Genomic DNA, 16,662 nt, shown 5'->3' with positions numbered 1-16,662 from the left:
TGTACATAAAATGGGAGATGCAAGTCCTTTCTGAGTTTGCTGGAAATCATAGGTATTTATATGTATAAACAGATGTGTTTCTTGAAAATGCAACTTCACACAGGGCTCAACCGTATGTTCTCTTAGGTATAATTTGTTACCGGTAGGTTACACAGAGGGGAGAATCATTTGAAGCTGAAAGAAAAGAATCATGTTTTGTTTCACTTAGCAAAACAGGATGTGCTGGGGAGCAAGGCCAGACCTGTCACTGCTGCAAACTGTGAAGCAGTCTTCAACGAAAGCTAGTCAAGTACTTGAGCTGAGTTCAGCTTGCAAGGAAAGGAGGAAGGATGTTCCAAGAAGCCACCTATCCTGGCTGGGATAGAGTTAATTTTCTTCCTAATAGCTGGTATGATGCTGTGCTTTAGATTTAGAATGAGAATAATGATAAAACACTGCTGCTTTAGTTGTCACTGAGCAGTGCTTACCCTAAGTCAAGCTTTTTTCAGCTTGCCCCACCAGCAGGGAGGCTGTGTGAGGGCACAGGAAACTGGAAGAGGACACAGCTGGGACAGCTAACCTGAACTGGTCAAAGGGATATTCCATACTCTTGAATGTTATGGTCAGTATATAAATTAGGGAGAAAGCTGGCCAGCAGCTAGTGATCAGGGACTGGCTGAGCATTGGTTAGTGAGTGGTAAGCAATTGCATTGTGCATCACTTGTGTTGTTCTTGTTTTGTTCTTGTTATTATTATTATTATTTCCCCCTTCCTTTTTTGTCCTATTAAACTGTCTTTACCTCAGGCCATGAATTTTACTTTTTTTTTTGTCTGATTTTTCTCCCCCATCCTGCTTGGGGTGAAAGGAAGGGTGGGGAGTAAGTGAACATCTGTGTAGTGTTTAGCTGCCTGTCAGGTTAAACCATGACACCTCCTTAAATCCCAAATGATGTATCATGGCCTTGTGTGAAGACCTTTGTCACCAAATTAATCAGCAACGCATTGAGGTCTTGGGTATAAACAGAGAGGCGTCTGAGATTTTTTGTCTTTTGGTAGTGTTATTTTTCCTTTTAATTTTTCTAGGGGCCTTGCCAAGATGGATGCCATTTCAGTGACGTGAAGGCACCTTAGGGACATGCTGTGACATACAAAGTGGTCTGTAGGAGCCGGTCTATCAGGTTTCTATTGCCCTGTTCGTGGTATAAAACTCAGGTTTCCTAGGGAACACTTAGGGTCTAAGGTAGGTACAGAGCTGGTGTCCTGGGGTGTGTGCAGCCACCTCTTGTTGTGGAAGGTGTTGTCTTGTTCCCGATAATGTGCTTCTAATTTTCATTTCCTTGCTGTGTTGCTTCTTGCCCAGTACCTTTCCTGTGTGCAAGTCAACCACAAATCCCTACTCTAAACATTTGTAACATTTCAGTGTCTGTGTCTTGGGGTTTTGCATGGGTTACTGCAAGTCAGCAGGGCTGGCCCAACACTTCTGGCCAGGTTTGGGTCCTGTTTCAGTGGTCTTGTTTGTTGGTCATGCATCTGAAGAAGAACTGAGCTACCAAGAAGTGTCAGCTCTGTGAGTTTGGTATGTGACTAGCTGGAGACATCAGGCATCTGGACTTTGTTATTAGTTGTTATTGTTATTACACAAATAGAAAGCAACATTCAGTGGTAATCTGGTAAAGGAGGACCTCAGGAGGTCATTCAGGTGAGTCCTACCCAGAGCAGGGTCCTGACCCTGAGCTTGGGTTTTCTTGTGTCTGTATTCCGCTTACTCCCCTTGTTTCATTCAGACCTTGCACATGTCTCTTCTTTATGTGGTTTGTAGTAGCATTTTAGGTGTTACCAGGCCTTTGAGATGTCTGTGCTAATTGCATCCTGAAGTGCATTTGACAATTGTTGATAAGGATGTTATGTCTTGCTTCTCACAATGTCTGTGCCCTACAATCATCTACAGTCTACTAGAGAGCATGTTTCCAGGGAAAACCTTAGTAAAAAATGAAGAGCAGCTTGGGATTTTCTGTCTCACTCGATGCACCACCAACCATTTAACATAATTTGAAAGCACAACCAGAACTGAGAAGTCGCACAGCTGACTTCCAAAATACAGAAATAACACTTGCATGTTAGACCCAGTTCAGGTGTGAATCCCATCTCAAGATTGAGACGCACTTTGTGCTGTCAAGGTGCGCTGATTCAGTGTGGTACTGCACTGGTGGAGCTACAAAAAGGTAGTCTGAATTCCCCTAGTAGTAATTCTGGCTGAAACTTAGGAAGTAAGGGTATCTAGAGAAGCAAAACTCTGTAAGTGGTATTTAGGGTTGCTTGTGTCCAGTTATGGAGATTGTGTTCAGGTCTCCACTTCAGACTGAAAAAACCCGATAAAGTTTTCTCTCAATTCACTTATCTCGGAAACCGTATTCTTTGTCCTTTTAGAGCAAACAGCTACAGAGATGCATGCTGTCTTTACCTTTGCAGCACTGTGATGCATAGGACACTGAGCAGCTGTAGAGCACAGAAGCTATAAGGGAACTTCATTGGGTCCAAGTTGTGCTAAACTCAGGGCAACATGCACTGTTAAGAAGCTATCACTGTACCACTCTACTTACCCTAATCGAAATTTGCTCTTGAATCTCATTCATAATTTTCCAAGTGGTGCTGGCTTTTACCGGGAACAAAGGGTCTTTTGGCAGTTCCAGTTTCTGGTAGAAATCTGGCAAGGTGACTTCTTACAGAATTGGGTTTTTTTGTGTGGGTTTTTTCGTGTTATTTCATAGGGCAGAGTGAGAATCTATCTAATGATTAGCTATGTCTATCTGTCTGAATATATCCCTAACGATAGGGATGTCTTACGAGAAGCTGTCTAAATGATAGGCTTTTTATTTGAGTTGACCAGCTTCTCCAAGATGAGATGACATTTTACAAGGGCTGAACACATTCTTTATGAGATAGTGGCTAAACACTCGATTAAAATGTTGCTCAGATAGTCACAAATAGCACTATGACCTTTTCCAGACTAAACAGATCCATGAGGATGTCCATGTCTAAATTTCAGCTTCTTTCTCCTCTTCTGTGAGAGATTTCCAAATGTGCTGCTTGTAGCCTGGTTGGTTATAACCTGTTCATTTTTGTCTCTACTGTTTCTCCAGGGCCTCCTCTGAAAGTACAGGTGTTCTCCAGATTTTTCATTTGACTTTTCAGCATTCAGTGGAAAAGCAAGACTGAAAGAAGGAAATTTTTTCCTGCTTTTCACTGCCAAGGTTACTCAAAGGTTATGTATTCAAAGGTGGCTGTGTTCTGTAACTATATCTTTGGTAGCTGTTGTTGTCAGGAAAACAGGTAAAACTGGCTAACAGTTATGACCTGCTAGAACCTTCTCATCCTGTATTTTTCCTCTCTTTTACTGACTCTGCCCTGGCATTCACATATGCCTTTATAAGGTTATAATGAAAGTCATAATGAAAATGTCATTTGGAAAACTTGCATGCAGTGTCCTTTTGGTAAGTGACTACAGGACTGCCTGGACAAGTGGTGCCAGTGGTGGGCACGTGGCTGGAGGGGTCCCTCTGATGTAGCAGGCAGGGTGATGTGATGGTTCCTTCTTGGTGGCACCATGCTCTGAGTCAGCATGCTATTGTTGAGCAAGAGCTAATGTGGTTTCCCGTTGAAAAAACATGAATTATTTGAATGCTGATGAAATGTATTTGGTTGTCACTCAACCACAGTTTAGATGCATTGTTGGGTTTTTTTTCTCTCTACTTATTGCCAGTTTCTAATGTCTGCCTTTTAGGTTAAGGAGGAAGAAGGAGTAATTCTTCTGCTTAGTAGGACTGAGGAAAGTACCATCTTTAGAACTTATATTTCCTGAAAATATGGGGGTTCTCATTTGTAACCACTATTTTAATTCAGATACAGAGCTTCTTAGGTTGCTGTACTTCATTTGTTGCTTGCGTTATGGAAATCTACTGTACCTCGAGAATAAAAACATAATTCTACCAGTGAGTAATGCCATAGGGGTGAATCCTTAAACTTTAACTTGCAGTATCAACAATAATTAAAAGCATGACTGTGTAGACCTTCTGCTTTTTCTCTGTAAATTAAAGTGTCACACAGTTTCTTATTTAAAAATGTGTAAAACAAATGCAGACAAAAACTGACTGCTTGTGCTCACTCTCAGATTTATAAAGTTTTTAGTATTGCCAGCTTCAGATATTCAGAAAGCACAAGCTGGCCTCTTGAGACTGATAGCTGGTGTAAGGAACACAACATTTTTCGATAATGACAAGTGGGTCTTCTGGGCAGTCTCTGTCTGTGTTTTCAAGCTTATGTTCTGAAGCAAGAAGAATCAAAACTTAGCCTCGTAATTCCTCTAAAGCTGCCCTGCTTCTGACTGCAGTCTGAATGAAGCAGTTCAGTGGGACACTGACCATCACAATAACGTAAGAGTTGGCAATGTGTGAAGTAAATAGAAATTTTGACCACTGGCAGCAGTAGGGCTTGGAACCTTTAGTTTCTGACTGAACCGTATAATCTTTCATTTCAGTTCTTCGAGTGAAAATTAATGTGCCTCTTGTTGCTGTCATTGGAGTCATAAAAGAAGTAAATGGAGTAGACTGTGTTGTCTGTTTGGTGGTTTGTTTTTTTTTTTTTAATTTTATTTTTATTAATTCTGGTTTTATTTCTGTGATCTCAACAATATATGGGGAAGGATTTCCCAGACCTTAGGGTGTCCCCACACCTTTATGTGTTCATAGCTTAGGAGGAATCCCCGTTTTATGAGGGGAAACTGTGTCTGACTGGGATGGAGTTAATTTTCTTCATATTAGGTATGATGCTGTGTTTTAAATTTGTACCATACTGTTAACACAATAATGTTTTAGCTGTTGCTGAGCAATATTTGCACAGTGTTGGAGCCTTCTCTGTTCCTCACTCTGCCTCCCAGTGAATAGATTGGGAGTGCACAAGAGATTGGGAGGAGACACAACTGGGCAAATGACTCAAACTGACTGGAGGGATAGTCCATACCATGTAGCATCATGTTCAGCAATGAAGAGGAGAGGGCTTAGGGAGATTAACCATCTCTAGCTTGGGAACTGGGTGGGCATGGGAACTGGTCTGTGTCGGGGAGATGGTAAATTATTGCCTTTGTATCACTTATTTTGTTGTAATTCTCTCTTCTTCCATGTCTCTTTTGCTTACTAAACAATTTTTATCTTGATCTACAACTTTTCTTGGTTTTACTCTTCCTTTCCTCTTTCCCCATCTCACTGGGGATGGGGGGAAGCAGGCACTTAGCTGCCCACTGGGGTTAACCCACAGCACTCAACCCAACAAAGTCTTTCTTTGGTTATATTCAGATACAACTGTGTAATAGACAACATTTTTGTTTAATGCTCCTCACGCTTGGTAGACTTTACGTAATAGGTCTTCAGTTAGTCCATTGGTTTGAGTTAAAATTGTTTATGCTTCAGGAAGATGTTAGGCAATAGCAAGACTTGCTGTGCTAGTCAACACAGTGATTCTTTTGGATCATTAACTTAGATGTCAGATTTGCATGCCAGTGCATCTCTTGGGTCTACAAACTTGGGTGTAGTTGCAAAAGCCTGCAGCAGACATCCCAGTTATTTAAATGATTTGAAGTTTTGGCTGGGAAACTCCAGCGCTGGAAAAGGATGAGAATCAGGAGGAGCTGGAAATCCTGCTGCCTCCTGATGTGAAACAGGGAGCTTAGTTTCAAAATTTCTCAGCACAGGACACATTCGAAAGTCCTTTTTAAATGCATGTTGTGATTGGGGGTCTTTTGCTGTACTGTGGGAAAAATAATACTTTAAACATCTTTTAAATACCCTTTATTTGTACTCTTAGTGGATTCCAAAGAAAAATAAGATAAAAATGTAATTCTGGGGAAAAAAAATCACCCGAAGTAGAAACGTAGCTTTCTTAAAAAAAACCCAAACCAAAACAAAAAACCCCTTGAAATTCAACTATAAATTAGAAAAACATTGGTTCACATATACTTGTTCATGGATAAACTGCTGTGTAGTTGAGCTATTTTGGTATTATTCTTGAGGAAAATAATGTCTCAAATCTTTTGATGCTAAAAAGTTGAAATCTGAAAGAATTACAAAAAATGTGAGATAGAATCTCTTAGCACTTGTTTTTTATTCTTTGTTCTGTTGCTCTGTTCTTTTCCTTTTCTTCACCTTAATAGTGCTCACACCGTGCAGTGGAAAAAAAGTCCTGCGTATGCTATGAATACACTTGATTTGCTGTCTGGAAAAATAGCATTTTTAAAGTATATACTGTATTCACAATGCTCAGTGAAGTGATGATTTAATTTACCTGGGCCAAATGTCAAAATTATTCCTCTAGCATGACTGGTTGTCCTACCTCCACCACGTATATGGGACCTCTTTTTCTTCAATTTAGTTTATAGCCAGGATTTCGTCTGTTCTTGGTGCTTCCCTGGAATTACTGAGGTGATGTTTGGATTGTAGGCATCATCACAGAGTGTTTATTTGTTTAATTTAATAAGACATAACTTCTGACAGGGCTTTTCCCGATCAGTCCGAAGCACTTTGGATCTGAACTCTGTGGTTGCACCTGGTTCTTCTGCTGTTGCCTCTTCAGAGTTGTGGGCTGCTGCTCTGCTGTTTGCTTAGTGCAGTTGTCAGCCTGCTGAGCGCTTTTTGTGCTTGGATAAATGCAGAGTGTCAGCCATACCTCATCATATGTCTCTATTCACAATACAATAGTGGTTCTCAGTGTTTCAGTTCATCATGAGGAGTACTACAGAGAAAATATGCTGGTAGTGTTTCTCAGTTTGTCTGTTACTTCATATACCTAAAAATATCTAGTTTGCTGTGTTGTGAAGAGATCTTGCAGATGTTCAGTCCTGCTTTCAGCTGGGATAATTTTCTCAATAGCTGGTGCAGTGCTGTGTTTTGAACTTAGTATGAGGATAGTATTGATAACACACTGATGTTTTAGTTGTTGCTGAGCTGTGTTTACCTTAAGCCAGACTTTTCAGATTCTCATGCTGCCCTGTCAGCTGCAGTGGGGTGGGGGGGTACAAGAGGCACAGGAGGCTGGGAGGGGACACAGCCAGTACACCTGACCTGAACTGGCCAGGCAGGTTTTCCGTACCATAGATTGTCATGCTGAGTATATGAATTAGGAGGGAAAACTGGCCATGGGCCACTCTTCAGGAACTGGCTGGACATTGGTCAGTGGGTGAGCAATTGCACTGTGCATCACTTGTTTTCTATACTCTAGTTTTATTATTATTAGTAGAATTAATATTTTCCCTTCCTTTTCTCTCTCCTGTTAAACTGTCTTTATCTCAACACACAAATTTTACTTTTTTTCCCGATTATCTTGCCTGTCCCACTCGAGGAGGCGGAGAGTAAGCAAAGGTCTGTGTGTTGTGTAGCTGCCTGCCAGATTAAACCACAACATTATGTTAGCAGGTTGTGAAAGGTTACAGATTTTGTAGGTTTTGTTCCAGGCCTGCTAATACCTGGATAATAAGTAAATCTGTGCGTTCCTGTATGGTGAATTTATCTTATTTAACAGCATTGAGATTTGTGAGATTCATACACAGTTTTACAGGTAATAGAAATATCTTTTAGTCATAAAATCAATCTGCAGAGAATGATTCTACAGAAGGCTTTAGCACTGGGTATTCCTCTCTGTTTTTAATGTACTCTTGTCTCAACATACCTGTAGCTGTTTCTTCTCTTGTGTTTGTTTCTATTATCTAGCTACTTAATCATGTGATTAGTTTTATGTAATGAACCTGATTTTACATTTTTAATGATGAAATATTTTTTCATTAACTTGCAGTTGATGCTGGTTTCAACCTTTGTTTTCTTTGGACACTTTCTATATTCATTTTAATAACTGTTTAAAGTCTGATTCAGGGTCCTCATGCACTATTAATATACTACAGTACCATATATCCATGCAGTAATTCAGTTTCTAAGAAGTTTTGTATACACTGGATTATTGAATGTCTAGACAGTGGAGCTGGACAAAAAAGTCATAAGTAAAGAGCAAGTAAATAAATTTTGTGTTTAATTAATTGAAATGCATAGCTTCATGTATTACTTAAGCATATGAATGATGTTTGTTCTCCTGCATTTAGTATGTGTGCACACATTGAAATAATTTTGAATCTTAATTTAAAAGATACAATTTAAGGCCTGAGGAGAAAAACTGAAAAAAATGCATACCAGTGGTGTATCTGGTTAGCTGAGATTAATTAAAAAAGATGAGAAGTTGAGGAGGCATCAAGAGCAAAGGTGAGCCTATCACCTGAGCTGTATTTTACTATTCCAATTGAAGCAAACAAAGATGCGCTCTTTTGTCTTTCTTTTCAAATATGCAGAAACAAAGGTGAAAATTTAGGTCGATTTTAGGGATAGAAGTGTCTCATAAATCAATGCTTTTGTTTGATTAATTTTTTTTTTGCTCTTCATTAGCATGAATCCCATGGAACATGCACAGAGTATGAAGCAGGCCGGAAACCAGGCTTTTAAAAATGGAAATTACTCTTTGGCCATCAGAAAGTATGATGAAGCTCTACAAACACTTCATTTTTTGATGCAATGGGTCCCGTAAGTATTCTTGAATTATAACATGTAAACCATAAGACAAGCCTGAAATGTGTACAGTTGTAGAGTTAATTCAAAACTCTATTTCTTGGCCTGACACCTGATTTTCTTGTATATTTTGTCATACTCTTTAGCGTATCAGTTTTATAGTTAAAGAGGAATTGCTGTTCCTTGCATATATGTGGGAGATTAATTAGTGACTTTAATCTGAATACTTTTCCATCAGTTATTAGTGTAATTAAAGCTCGAATTAATTTTCCATAAATTAGATGACATGTTGTGAATTAATCTTCCTGTGATTTTGCCATGTCTTGGTCATGCTTGTGGCCTGTGGTTCTGTGGGTCGTCTGATTATCTGTAAAACGATTCATGCAAGTTACTTTGTTCTTGTTATTTGGTCTTTCTTAGTATTTTCAGGTATGTTAAAAGATAATTTTTCAGCAGAAGATTTCTTTGGGTATTTCTTTCCAGATGTTAAGTGTTTTTTTTATCAGTTAACATCAGTTGCTAATATTACTAGTGATGAAATATTTGAGTGTTATGTTAACTATTAAATATTCATTACTACAATATATTAACACTGCTGTTAACCTAATTTAACACCAGCCATTCATTTAGTTTGGCTGTTAACTGTTTAGACTAAGCAGTAAGGTAAGTCTGGAGCATTTGTAGGGAATGGGATGGAGCGAGGACAGAGCTGAGCAGGCTCCTTTCAGTGCCTGTTCCTTACTGTCAGTGTGCCTTCATCATACACAGGGATCTGGTCCCGAATATCTCCATTACCATTGGCATAGGATTGCGTCAGGATTTGCTCGCATGCAGGAGTGTGCTCTGAACACATTCAGTGTGTTGAAACAACTTATTTGAGTGTGAATTAGTAGCTAGGAAGAACATGAAGGATGTAGCTCTGTGGCACATACTATTTGTCTGAGCACAGGCAAGGCAGGCTTTCCAGGCTCACCAGCACCCTGTGGGCTATGGTTTGTGTGCATCTTTTTCCAGAAACTCTCTTGCATTCAGTAGATACTTTATATACTTGAGTATATAGAGTTCTCTTAAAATACATTTCTTTATTTCTTAGCTGATGTGGATTTTTCTGTTGACTTCATCAACTGGTGATACAGTAAAATGCACTGAAGTTGTTTTTTGGTGACCATAATGTGTTTAGCATTGTTTCCGTCTCACATTTATGTATTCCATTCACGTGTTTTCTCCCATTCTTGGCTGCTGACTTTCACTGAGCTATATGTAGGTGAATTGAGATTGTCTGAACTCTTTCTATATTGCCATACTGCATTATTCCAGTGGGTTGGCTTTCTGCTTCAGAAGAGACCAGGTTATCACTAAGGTATCATTTAGGATGTCTCAAAGAGATTTTATAGCCAATGTTCCAATGATCTTTATGTTCTACAACTACATTTTTTACCTCTAATTTTGTTAGGTGGGTGATATGTATATTTTTTTTATTTTCCCATATGGCTAACTATAAAATATGATCCTTTTTCAAGCGAATAAACAGTAATGCTAAAAACATATTTTTAGGTGTTCCCGGGACATAGCTGTGTTGATGTGCAACAAATCAACTGCCTTGTACTATCTGGGTAAATGGAATGAAGCAGCATTTTTAGCCTACCAGAGCTTACAGTGGGATCCAGAGTATGTTAAGGTATTCAGATGTTTAAGCTGATGGGTTTTGCATGCCTTCCTTACTTTTTTCCTTTTTTGAAGTGTCATAGTCTTGTTTTTATTGTGTTTTGGCTTTGAGGTATGATAGGCAAATATAACATGAAATTCCAGAATCAGTGTTTGATTCTATACATAAGCATCAGATTTACTACTGTAATAGTACTTTTAATAAAATAAAGCAGATCTTTTTGCACCAAGAGTTGCTGGTTGTCCTGGGTCCCAACAAGTGAAGCACCAATGCTTTCAAGGAATATAACAATTTTATTAGTATCCCAAACAACGTGATAGGAAATGATAAAAGATGAAAATCTTACGTGGCCTTGTGATGCTTGAAACCTGGGGATGACACAGCACTAGCTGCGTGTCTGGTCAGGCCATGTGCAGATCTTGTCTGTGGTGAAGTTCACCAGCTCTGTGCTCACTTGTGGTCTTACGGAGCCTGGCTTACAGTACAGATGACAGCACTCAGCTCTGGGATGGGGACTTAGCTTTGAAGGCTCCCTTGGGCAGTATGTGCTAATATTCTTTTATGTGTTAATAAGTCTGCAGTTCCTGGGAACAGTACATGGTGATCAAGGTCATAGTGTATTTCCAGTGGACAGAACAATACACTGCTCTTAGCTTGTGATTAAGTACACATTGACTCAAATAGTCATCTGCTGTGAATAAAGAGCAGTTGTACAGTATTTATGATATGGAGACATACTCTTGGATTGGCTTCTTTGTGATAGTCTTCTGGTCTGACTACTACAGACTCACGGAGACTTCTGTAGAAGATATTTCATTCAGATATGGTAAAATTGCACAAATGCCCATTTAACTTGCACTGCAGCATGCCAATTTATGTAATCTGAACAAATTAACTCCACTGTGACTGAGCTGGTACAGCCTAATTCAGTGGTGAATATAAACATCTTCAGGTGCCATTGGCTGAAAAATATATGCATTGTGGCAAATACGGCAAAATACAGTGATGTGGGGACATAATTATATATTCTGGACTTTGTGACAAAAAAAAACCTTGTCCAGAGGAGGTTAAAATACAGTTGCTAAAAGTGTATCTTTCATCCTGTAGTTATTTTCCAAGTTTTGTGTTCCAGCCTTTATCGCTCTTAGTATCTGTGATGATATCAGTAGCATATTGTGAACTTCAAGGGATTAGAATAGAATAGTTGATTGCACTTTTTTGTTTTTATCTGTGTATAAGAAGCTGTAGAAATAGTACAACATGTCATTTTATAACAGAGAATTTAGAAAAAAATTGCAACATTTTGTTTTGTAGTAAAGATCTCTGAATATTTTCCCAACAATTGTCTTTTGTTCTCCTTTTTTTTCAGGCTTATTATAGAGCTGGCCAGTCATTCATCATGTTATCAAACTCTTACAAGGCAGTTTCTATGTTTCATAAAGGTTTGGTTCTCCTGAATTCTTCTGGAGATCGAACTCAAATTGCTGATTTTGTAGCAGGAATCTTCATAAGTGTCAATGGTAAGCTCAAATTAAGATCTTAATTTTTCTAAGAACCTTTCAGTAGTGATGACAACACAAATCCTTGATAGGATGTCTTTCATGAGATCATTCCTTTGGTCTTTCAGTGCCTCAGGTCTGTTTGAGGGTTACGAATATGTTGAGGATGTGCTGAACTTGGTCCAGTTTGTATACAGCAGATGCCAACAATTGCAAAACACTGTGCAGGGGGTAGCGTTGTCTCACAGGTGTTGCCTAAAATCGACTCTTAAAAGAAACCTCTGAGACACAATTTATGAGTTTTAGAAGCCAGGCATTGTTTATTACAATGCACAGCATGCCAGGTACCCTGGGAATCAGTTCGCTTAAAGTGCACACAGAGCTATCTTTGCTACAGCTGATACGTTGGCATTATATGATTATTCATTTTTCATTCCCTGCCTTCCTGTTATACATTCATGACATTGCCCAACACTTTCTAGCATATATACATATCCCTACAAGGTCTCCGAGGGGCTTCACTGGGGGTCTCTAGTGGTTGTCTGTGTCTCAAGTCCCTAAAGTTCGAAATGATTGCCTTATGACCTTCTTTAAGACAATACCTTTGGTTATACATCAACCCAGTGCTGCCTGTTCAGCTGCTTCAGTTCCCTTCTTCATTGTTTCCTCACCTTGCTTGATTGGTCCCTTTAAATCACTTGGCTCAACGATATGTAGTTTTTGTGGTACATTCCACTGCAAAAACTATTAGTTCTTGTTACATCTCAAATCTCAGATATCACAGGAACATGTCAATTGTGAAGTAGTTAGAAAAGGTCAAAATTCAGGGGCAGGGAAACAAGACAGGAAATTTGGAGCACCAGACCCCTGAGGCATTTAGTGAATTTTGTCCAGACCACTCTACTTTTCTTTTAGCTAGATATATTTGAAAATAATTAGAAGATATGCAGTTTAAACTTGAGTTTTCAGTGCAGTGTATTCCAGTGTGGGGGACTTCCTGTGCCACTGTGTGGGGTTTTTTTGAACTATGTCCACCCTGTGTCTCCTTGCCATCTCCTCAGTCTCTCCTCCTCTGCTTGCTTTTTTGTCTGTTCAACAGACTTTGTCTAATGGGCCTGCAAGCATGCCAGGAGATTTAGGGTTGTGCCCCTACTGCCTTTCCTTGAGCTTGTAGCCATGTGTTTAGGACCTTGATTATTTTTAGCAGCATCCATAGCTCATTGACCCACAAGTAGAAGAACTGCCACGAGGTTCACAAAGTCTTGGGGTTTTGAGGTGTTTTTTGAGGGCAGGGATTAATTTTTTTCTCTTTGTTTAATGAAGTCTGGCCACTGATAACAGGATGCTGTATCATTTGGGTGATCAGGGTTATTTAATCCCCCATTTGGCATTCCCTTGGGTATTAATCAGTGCTAAAATCGTCACTGTGCAATGACATAGTTTAGTTGGAGTCTCCAACTTTTGAAGTGCTCTGTATACCCAATAGTTTTCTCAATTGCTTATGCTTGCAGATGAACGAATCTTTCCACCAACTTTTCCCCCTGCGTATGAATATGTTTTCAGTGCAAGATTTGATGCACTGGTTTGGCAAGCGGTGATAGAAAGGCTGGCCCAGAAAGGGAAGTGGAGGGTAAGTCTGTCACCGTGTCACCTCCCTCTGTGTGGTGGGTGCTCGTCTTACCTCTTCAACATAAGCTTATGTTACCTTTGAAAGCCAAAACAGTAAGTATATGTTGCTGCCTGGTTCAAATGTCTTGATTCTTATGACTTGAAAAATGCTTTTAGTGGTAAATAATTTCTGAAATTCATTTCTGGAAGGGGTGCAATGGGCATGAAATCCTGCTTGGCTCTTGCTGTTGTCTGTCTTATGGTGCCATCTAGAGTCATTATTCTTGAAATTTGAGAGGGGAAAAACCCACAAGAGTATTTGTAGCCCCTTTTCCTTTTGGGTCACAAGTAGGATTTTTGAAATTGTCTGTGAAAGACCCACAAACAAGGAGCATCTTGGTGGAAGTACATGGTTGTTAAACAAAACCAGATCATTTAGAAAAGTCCGAAGGCGAATCATCTGAAATTATTTTAATCCTATTTTCTCTAGAGACTATGGAAAAAATTGATCATTGTCACAATTGTACCTGTATTGGATGTTGATGGTGAGGTGCTGGCAGCCCAGGCTGCAGGGCCCTGGTGAGGAGCGACCAGGGCTGCCCTGCTTCCAACCACTCCAATGGCCCTATTCCAGGGCATGGTTGAGCCCTGCAGCCAAGGTGGAGGTGGCACAGGGAAAGTGTGTTTTAAGAAAGGCAAATACTTGCCTGGCAGAGTGAGGGGGAAAGAGTGAGAGAAACAGCCCTGCAAGAACCAGAGGTGGAGAAGGAGGGGGAGGAAAACTTTCATTGGTCATATTCCACTGTGTGTTACATTAATTCAGTTGAAAATTAGAAGAGGAGATTCAGTAATCTCTTAAAATATTACAAAAAGATCCGAAATGCTGTTAGCCAGTGTTTGCTTCCCTGCAAGATCTGATGATGCAGAGTTTCTAAGTGTGCTTATAAGATCACTAATGTGGGGTTTTTTTTCAGTCTTGTCTGTTGTTGCTGTCTGAGAAGGAAAAGTTGCCCAGTAATCTCAGAGTCAACCAGGTATCTCTGAAGAATCTCTTTGAGGTAAAGTAGTATTCTCTCTTTTTTCCTTGTGTCTGTATCTTTTCTTTCTTTTTAGTTTAGTGAGAGATTTTCCATCTTGTGTGCAAGAAAAATAAAATGAAAAATATATGGATGTTATATTATCATGCTAAATATTTTGTTTCTTTTCCTTTGAAAATTTTAAAACCTCCAGCTTGGTTAATTTCTGTATGTAATTTACTATTTCCTTTTATTTGATCAAAAGAAGACATTTTTCTCTCAAATACAGCAAGATATCTATGTCACACTTCTAACTTGACAATTTAATACTGAAAGATGTCTGATATCAGTTAAATTGGGTATGCTTTCCAATGAGAGGAACTTAGGATATGGGCTAGGATATTTTTGTACTTTGCTAGCCTGTCTCTGGACTGCTTCATGGTATTGAGTATAATCACAGGGAGTTGAGCTGGGTGCAGTGCTGGAATTTTTCTTTCCCTCAACACACAACATTTTTGGTAGGATGCTTTACATCTATGCAGCAACTGCTAAACTTTCTCTATAAAGGCTTTGACACTTCTCAGATTATTTAGAGGATTTTGACAAGGTGGAAGCATGTAGTCATAGACCAAGTAGCCACAATTCCTGATACCTTCCGCAGAGATGATGGCATCTGCAGACAGCAGAACTTGATCCCTATGATGCTCTCCTGAAACTTACTCTTTTCTTTATATTGTGATTCCTTATGTTCTACAGCATTTGGGAACGTCCAAACTTTCTGTGCTGGCAGGATAAAATAAAATCTTCAGCTGTCACAAACTGCCATGCTCACACAAACTTACTGCTGGATGACTGTACCTGCCTGGTGTCCATGCCACTGGTACACCCCAGAGGCTCTGCCCACCTTGCTGTGTGACTAGGTGGCCTTGGAGAGTTTGCTGCTGCTCACCCCTGGTTTTGTGCACAGGTGTTCAGTCAAAATGCTTTAAGTGCACTAAGGGGTGAGCAGCCATGGCTTCTGCTACCTTGGGAACCAAGGTGTGGCTGGAGGCTGACTGTGAGCCAGGAGCTGCTGGGAGTTCACCAGCTCTGCAACTCAGGAACAGCCAGTGTCCATAGCAGTGACATATCAGCTTTCTAAAGGCATCTCACAAAGCATGTGCCTCTCACCACACAGTGGTTGCCCAGCCTATTTCAGTTGCAGTTAAGTAAAACATTTCTTACAGACTACTAAAAAATTCTTTTCTGTATAAGCATTTTTTGGGTTTATTCTTTCATTTCTTTGTGTGTATGTTAATTAAGTATAGTTCTGTTGTAGGTAACCTACTTTTAAAAGATATGGTTGCACATTCATTGAGAAATTCCTTAGGCTTTATCATGGAATCATAGAATGATTTGGGTTGGAAGGGTCATTAAAGATCATCTGGTTCCAACCTGCCATGGTCAGGGTCATCTTCCACTAGACCAGTTTGCTCAAAGTCCTGTCCAATCTGGCTTTGAACACTGCCAGGAATGGGACATCCACAGCTTCTCTGGGCAACCTGTTCCAGTGCCTCACTGCATCACAGTAAAGAATTTCTGGATTTCTTACAGCACTGTGATTTTCCTGACAGAAACTTTAGAAGATGTTAGCTGTAGGCTACTCAGTACCTTTGCTTGGCATTTACTGGTTGGCAAATTAAGGTTTAAGGCATATTGATGGAATATGCCAGAATTTGCCGTTTGGCTGTTACGGTGCTGGTGGTACTTCTGTCAAAATAATTTCAAATTGGGGCTATTTCAGTTAGGTGCCTGACAGAGTGAGCAGAAGCAATTCTGAAAAATAAGGGCAGTGTAAAGGATATAAATCAACATCTCTCATAGGCTTATTTTTAGTGATAGCAGAAGAGTTAGTGGATGGATATATACAAGCATGTCTTAGGTATCATTAGCCAGAGGTGTGCTGTGTTAGTGCCAACAGAGTAACTACTCACACTGGCAGTAAAGCATGGCAACACAATAGAAGATGCATGTAGAGTGTCTTAGTAAAATATTTTCCTTCCTAGGCAAGCAAAGCAAAATACTTCTTTGAGAGAGGAGGAGAAACATGGGTTGCCTTTACAAAATAGCATGTCCTTTGTTGTTGAATTGACCCCACAAGTCTTACCTATTCTAGTGGGCTTGTTGTACACATGGAAGACTGAAAGAATCGAGATGAAAAATCCCTAAGCAGTGCTTCTCTTTTGTGAAAATTAGAAAATGTGGCTTTCTGAGAACTCAGACTTCCCCTGCTGCCACTACAATCTCCCTGTAATTTGTTG

General features: G+C 39.7%; 1 protein-coding gene across 4 annotated transcripts in view; it reads left to right on the top strand.

Moving 5' to 3' along the window:
• TRANK1 (tetratricopeptide repeat and ankyrin repeat containing 1) overlaps positions 1 to 16,662 on the top strand; it is a 51,187-nt gene that overhangs the window by 1,913 nt on the left and 32,612 nt on the right. For 2 of the 4 annotated variants that reach the window (XM_051768555.1, XM_051768558.1), the window contains exons 2-6: positions 8,454 to 8,588; positions 10,128 to 10,251; positions 11,609 to 11,759; positions 13,250 to 13,368; positions 14,321 to 14,404. In XM_051768555.1, the coding sequence (XP_051624515.1) occupies positions 8,455 to 8,588; positions 10,128 to 10,251; positions 11,609 to 11,759; positions 13,250 to 13,368; positions 14,321 to 14,404 (612 nt within the window). In that variant the 5' untranslated portion in view covers position 8,454. Of the gene's footprint in view, positions 1 to 1,062; positions 1,220 to 8,453; positions 8,589 to 10,127; positions 10,252 to 11,608; positions 11,760 to 13,249; positions 13,369 to 14,320; positions 14,405 to 16,662 lie in introns of those variants that run through there. The other 2 variants (XM_051768556.1, XM_051768559.1) reach the window with 2 other exon arrangements.

Source organism: Manacus candei, unplaced genomic scaffold, assembly GCF_025592945.1.
Source record: "Manacus candei isolate 608988 ecotype Guabito, Panama unplaced genomic scaffold, ASM2559294v1 h1tg000095l, whole genome shotgun sequence".
Classification (NCBI taxonomy): Eukaryota; Metazoa; Chordata; class Aves; order Passeriformes; family Pipridae; genus Manacus; species Manacus candei.
Note: the sequence above shows the minus strand (reverse complement) of the source record. Positions and strands in the feature narration are given on the sequence as shown.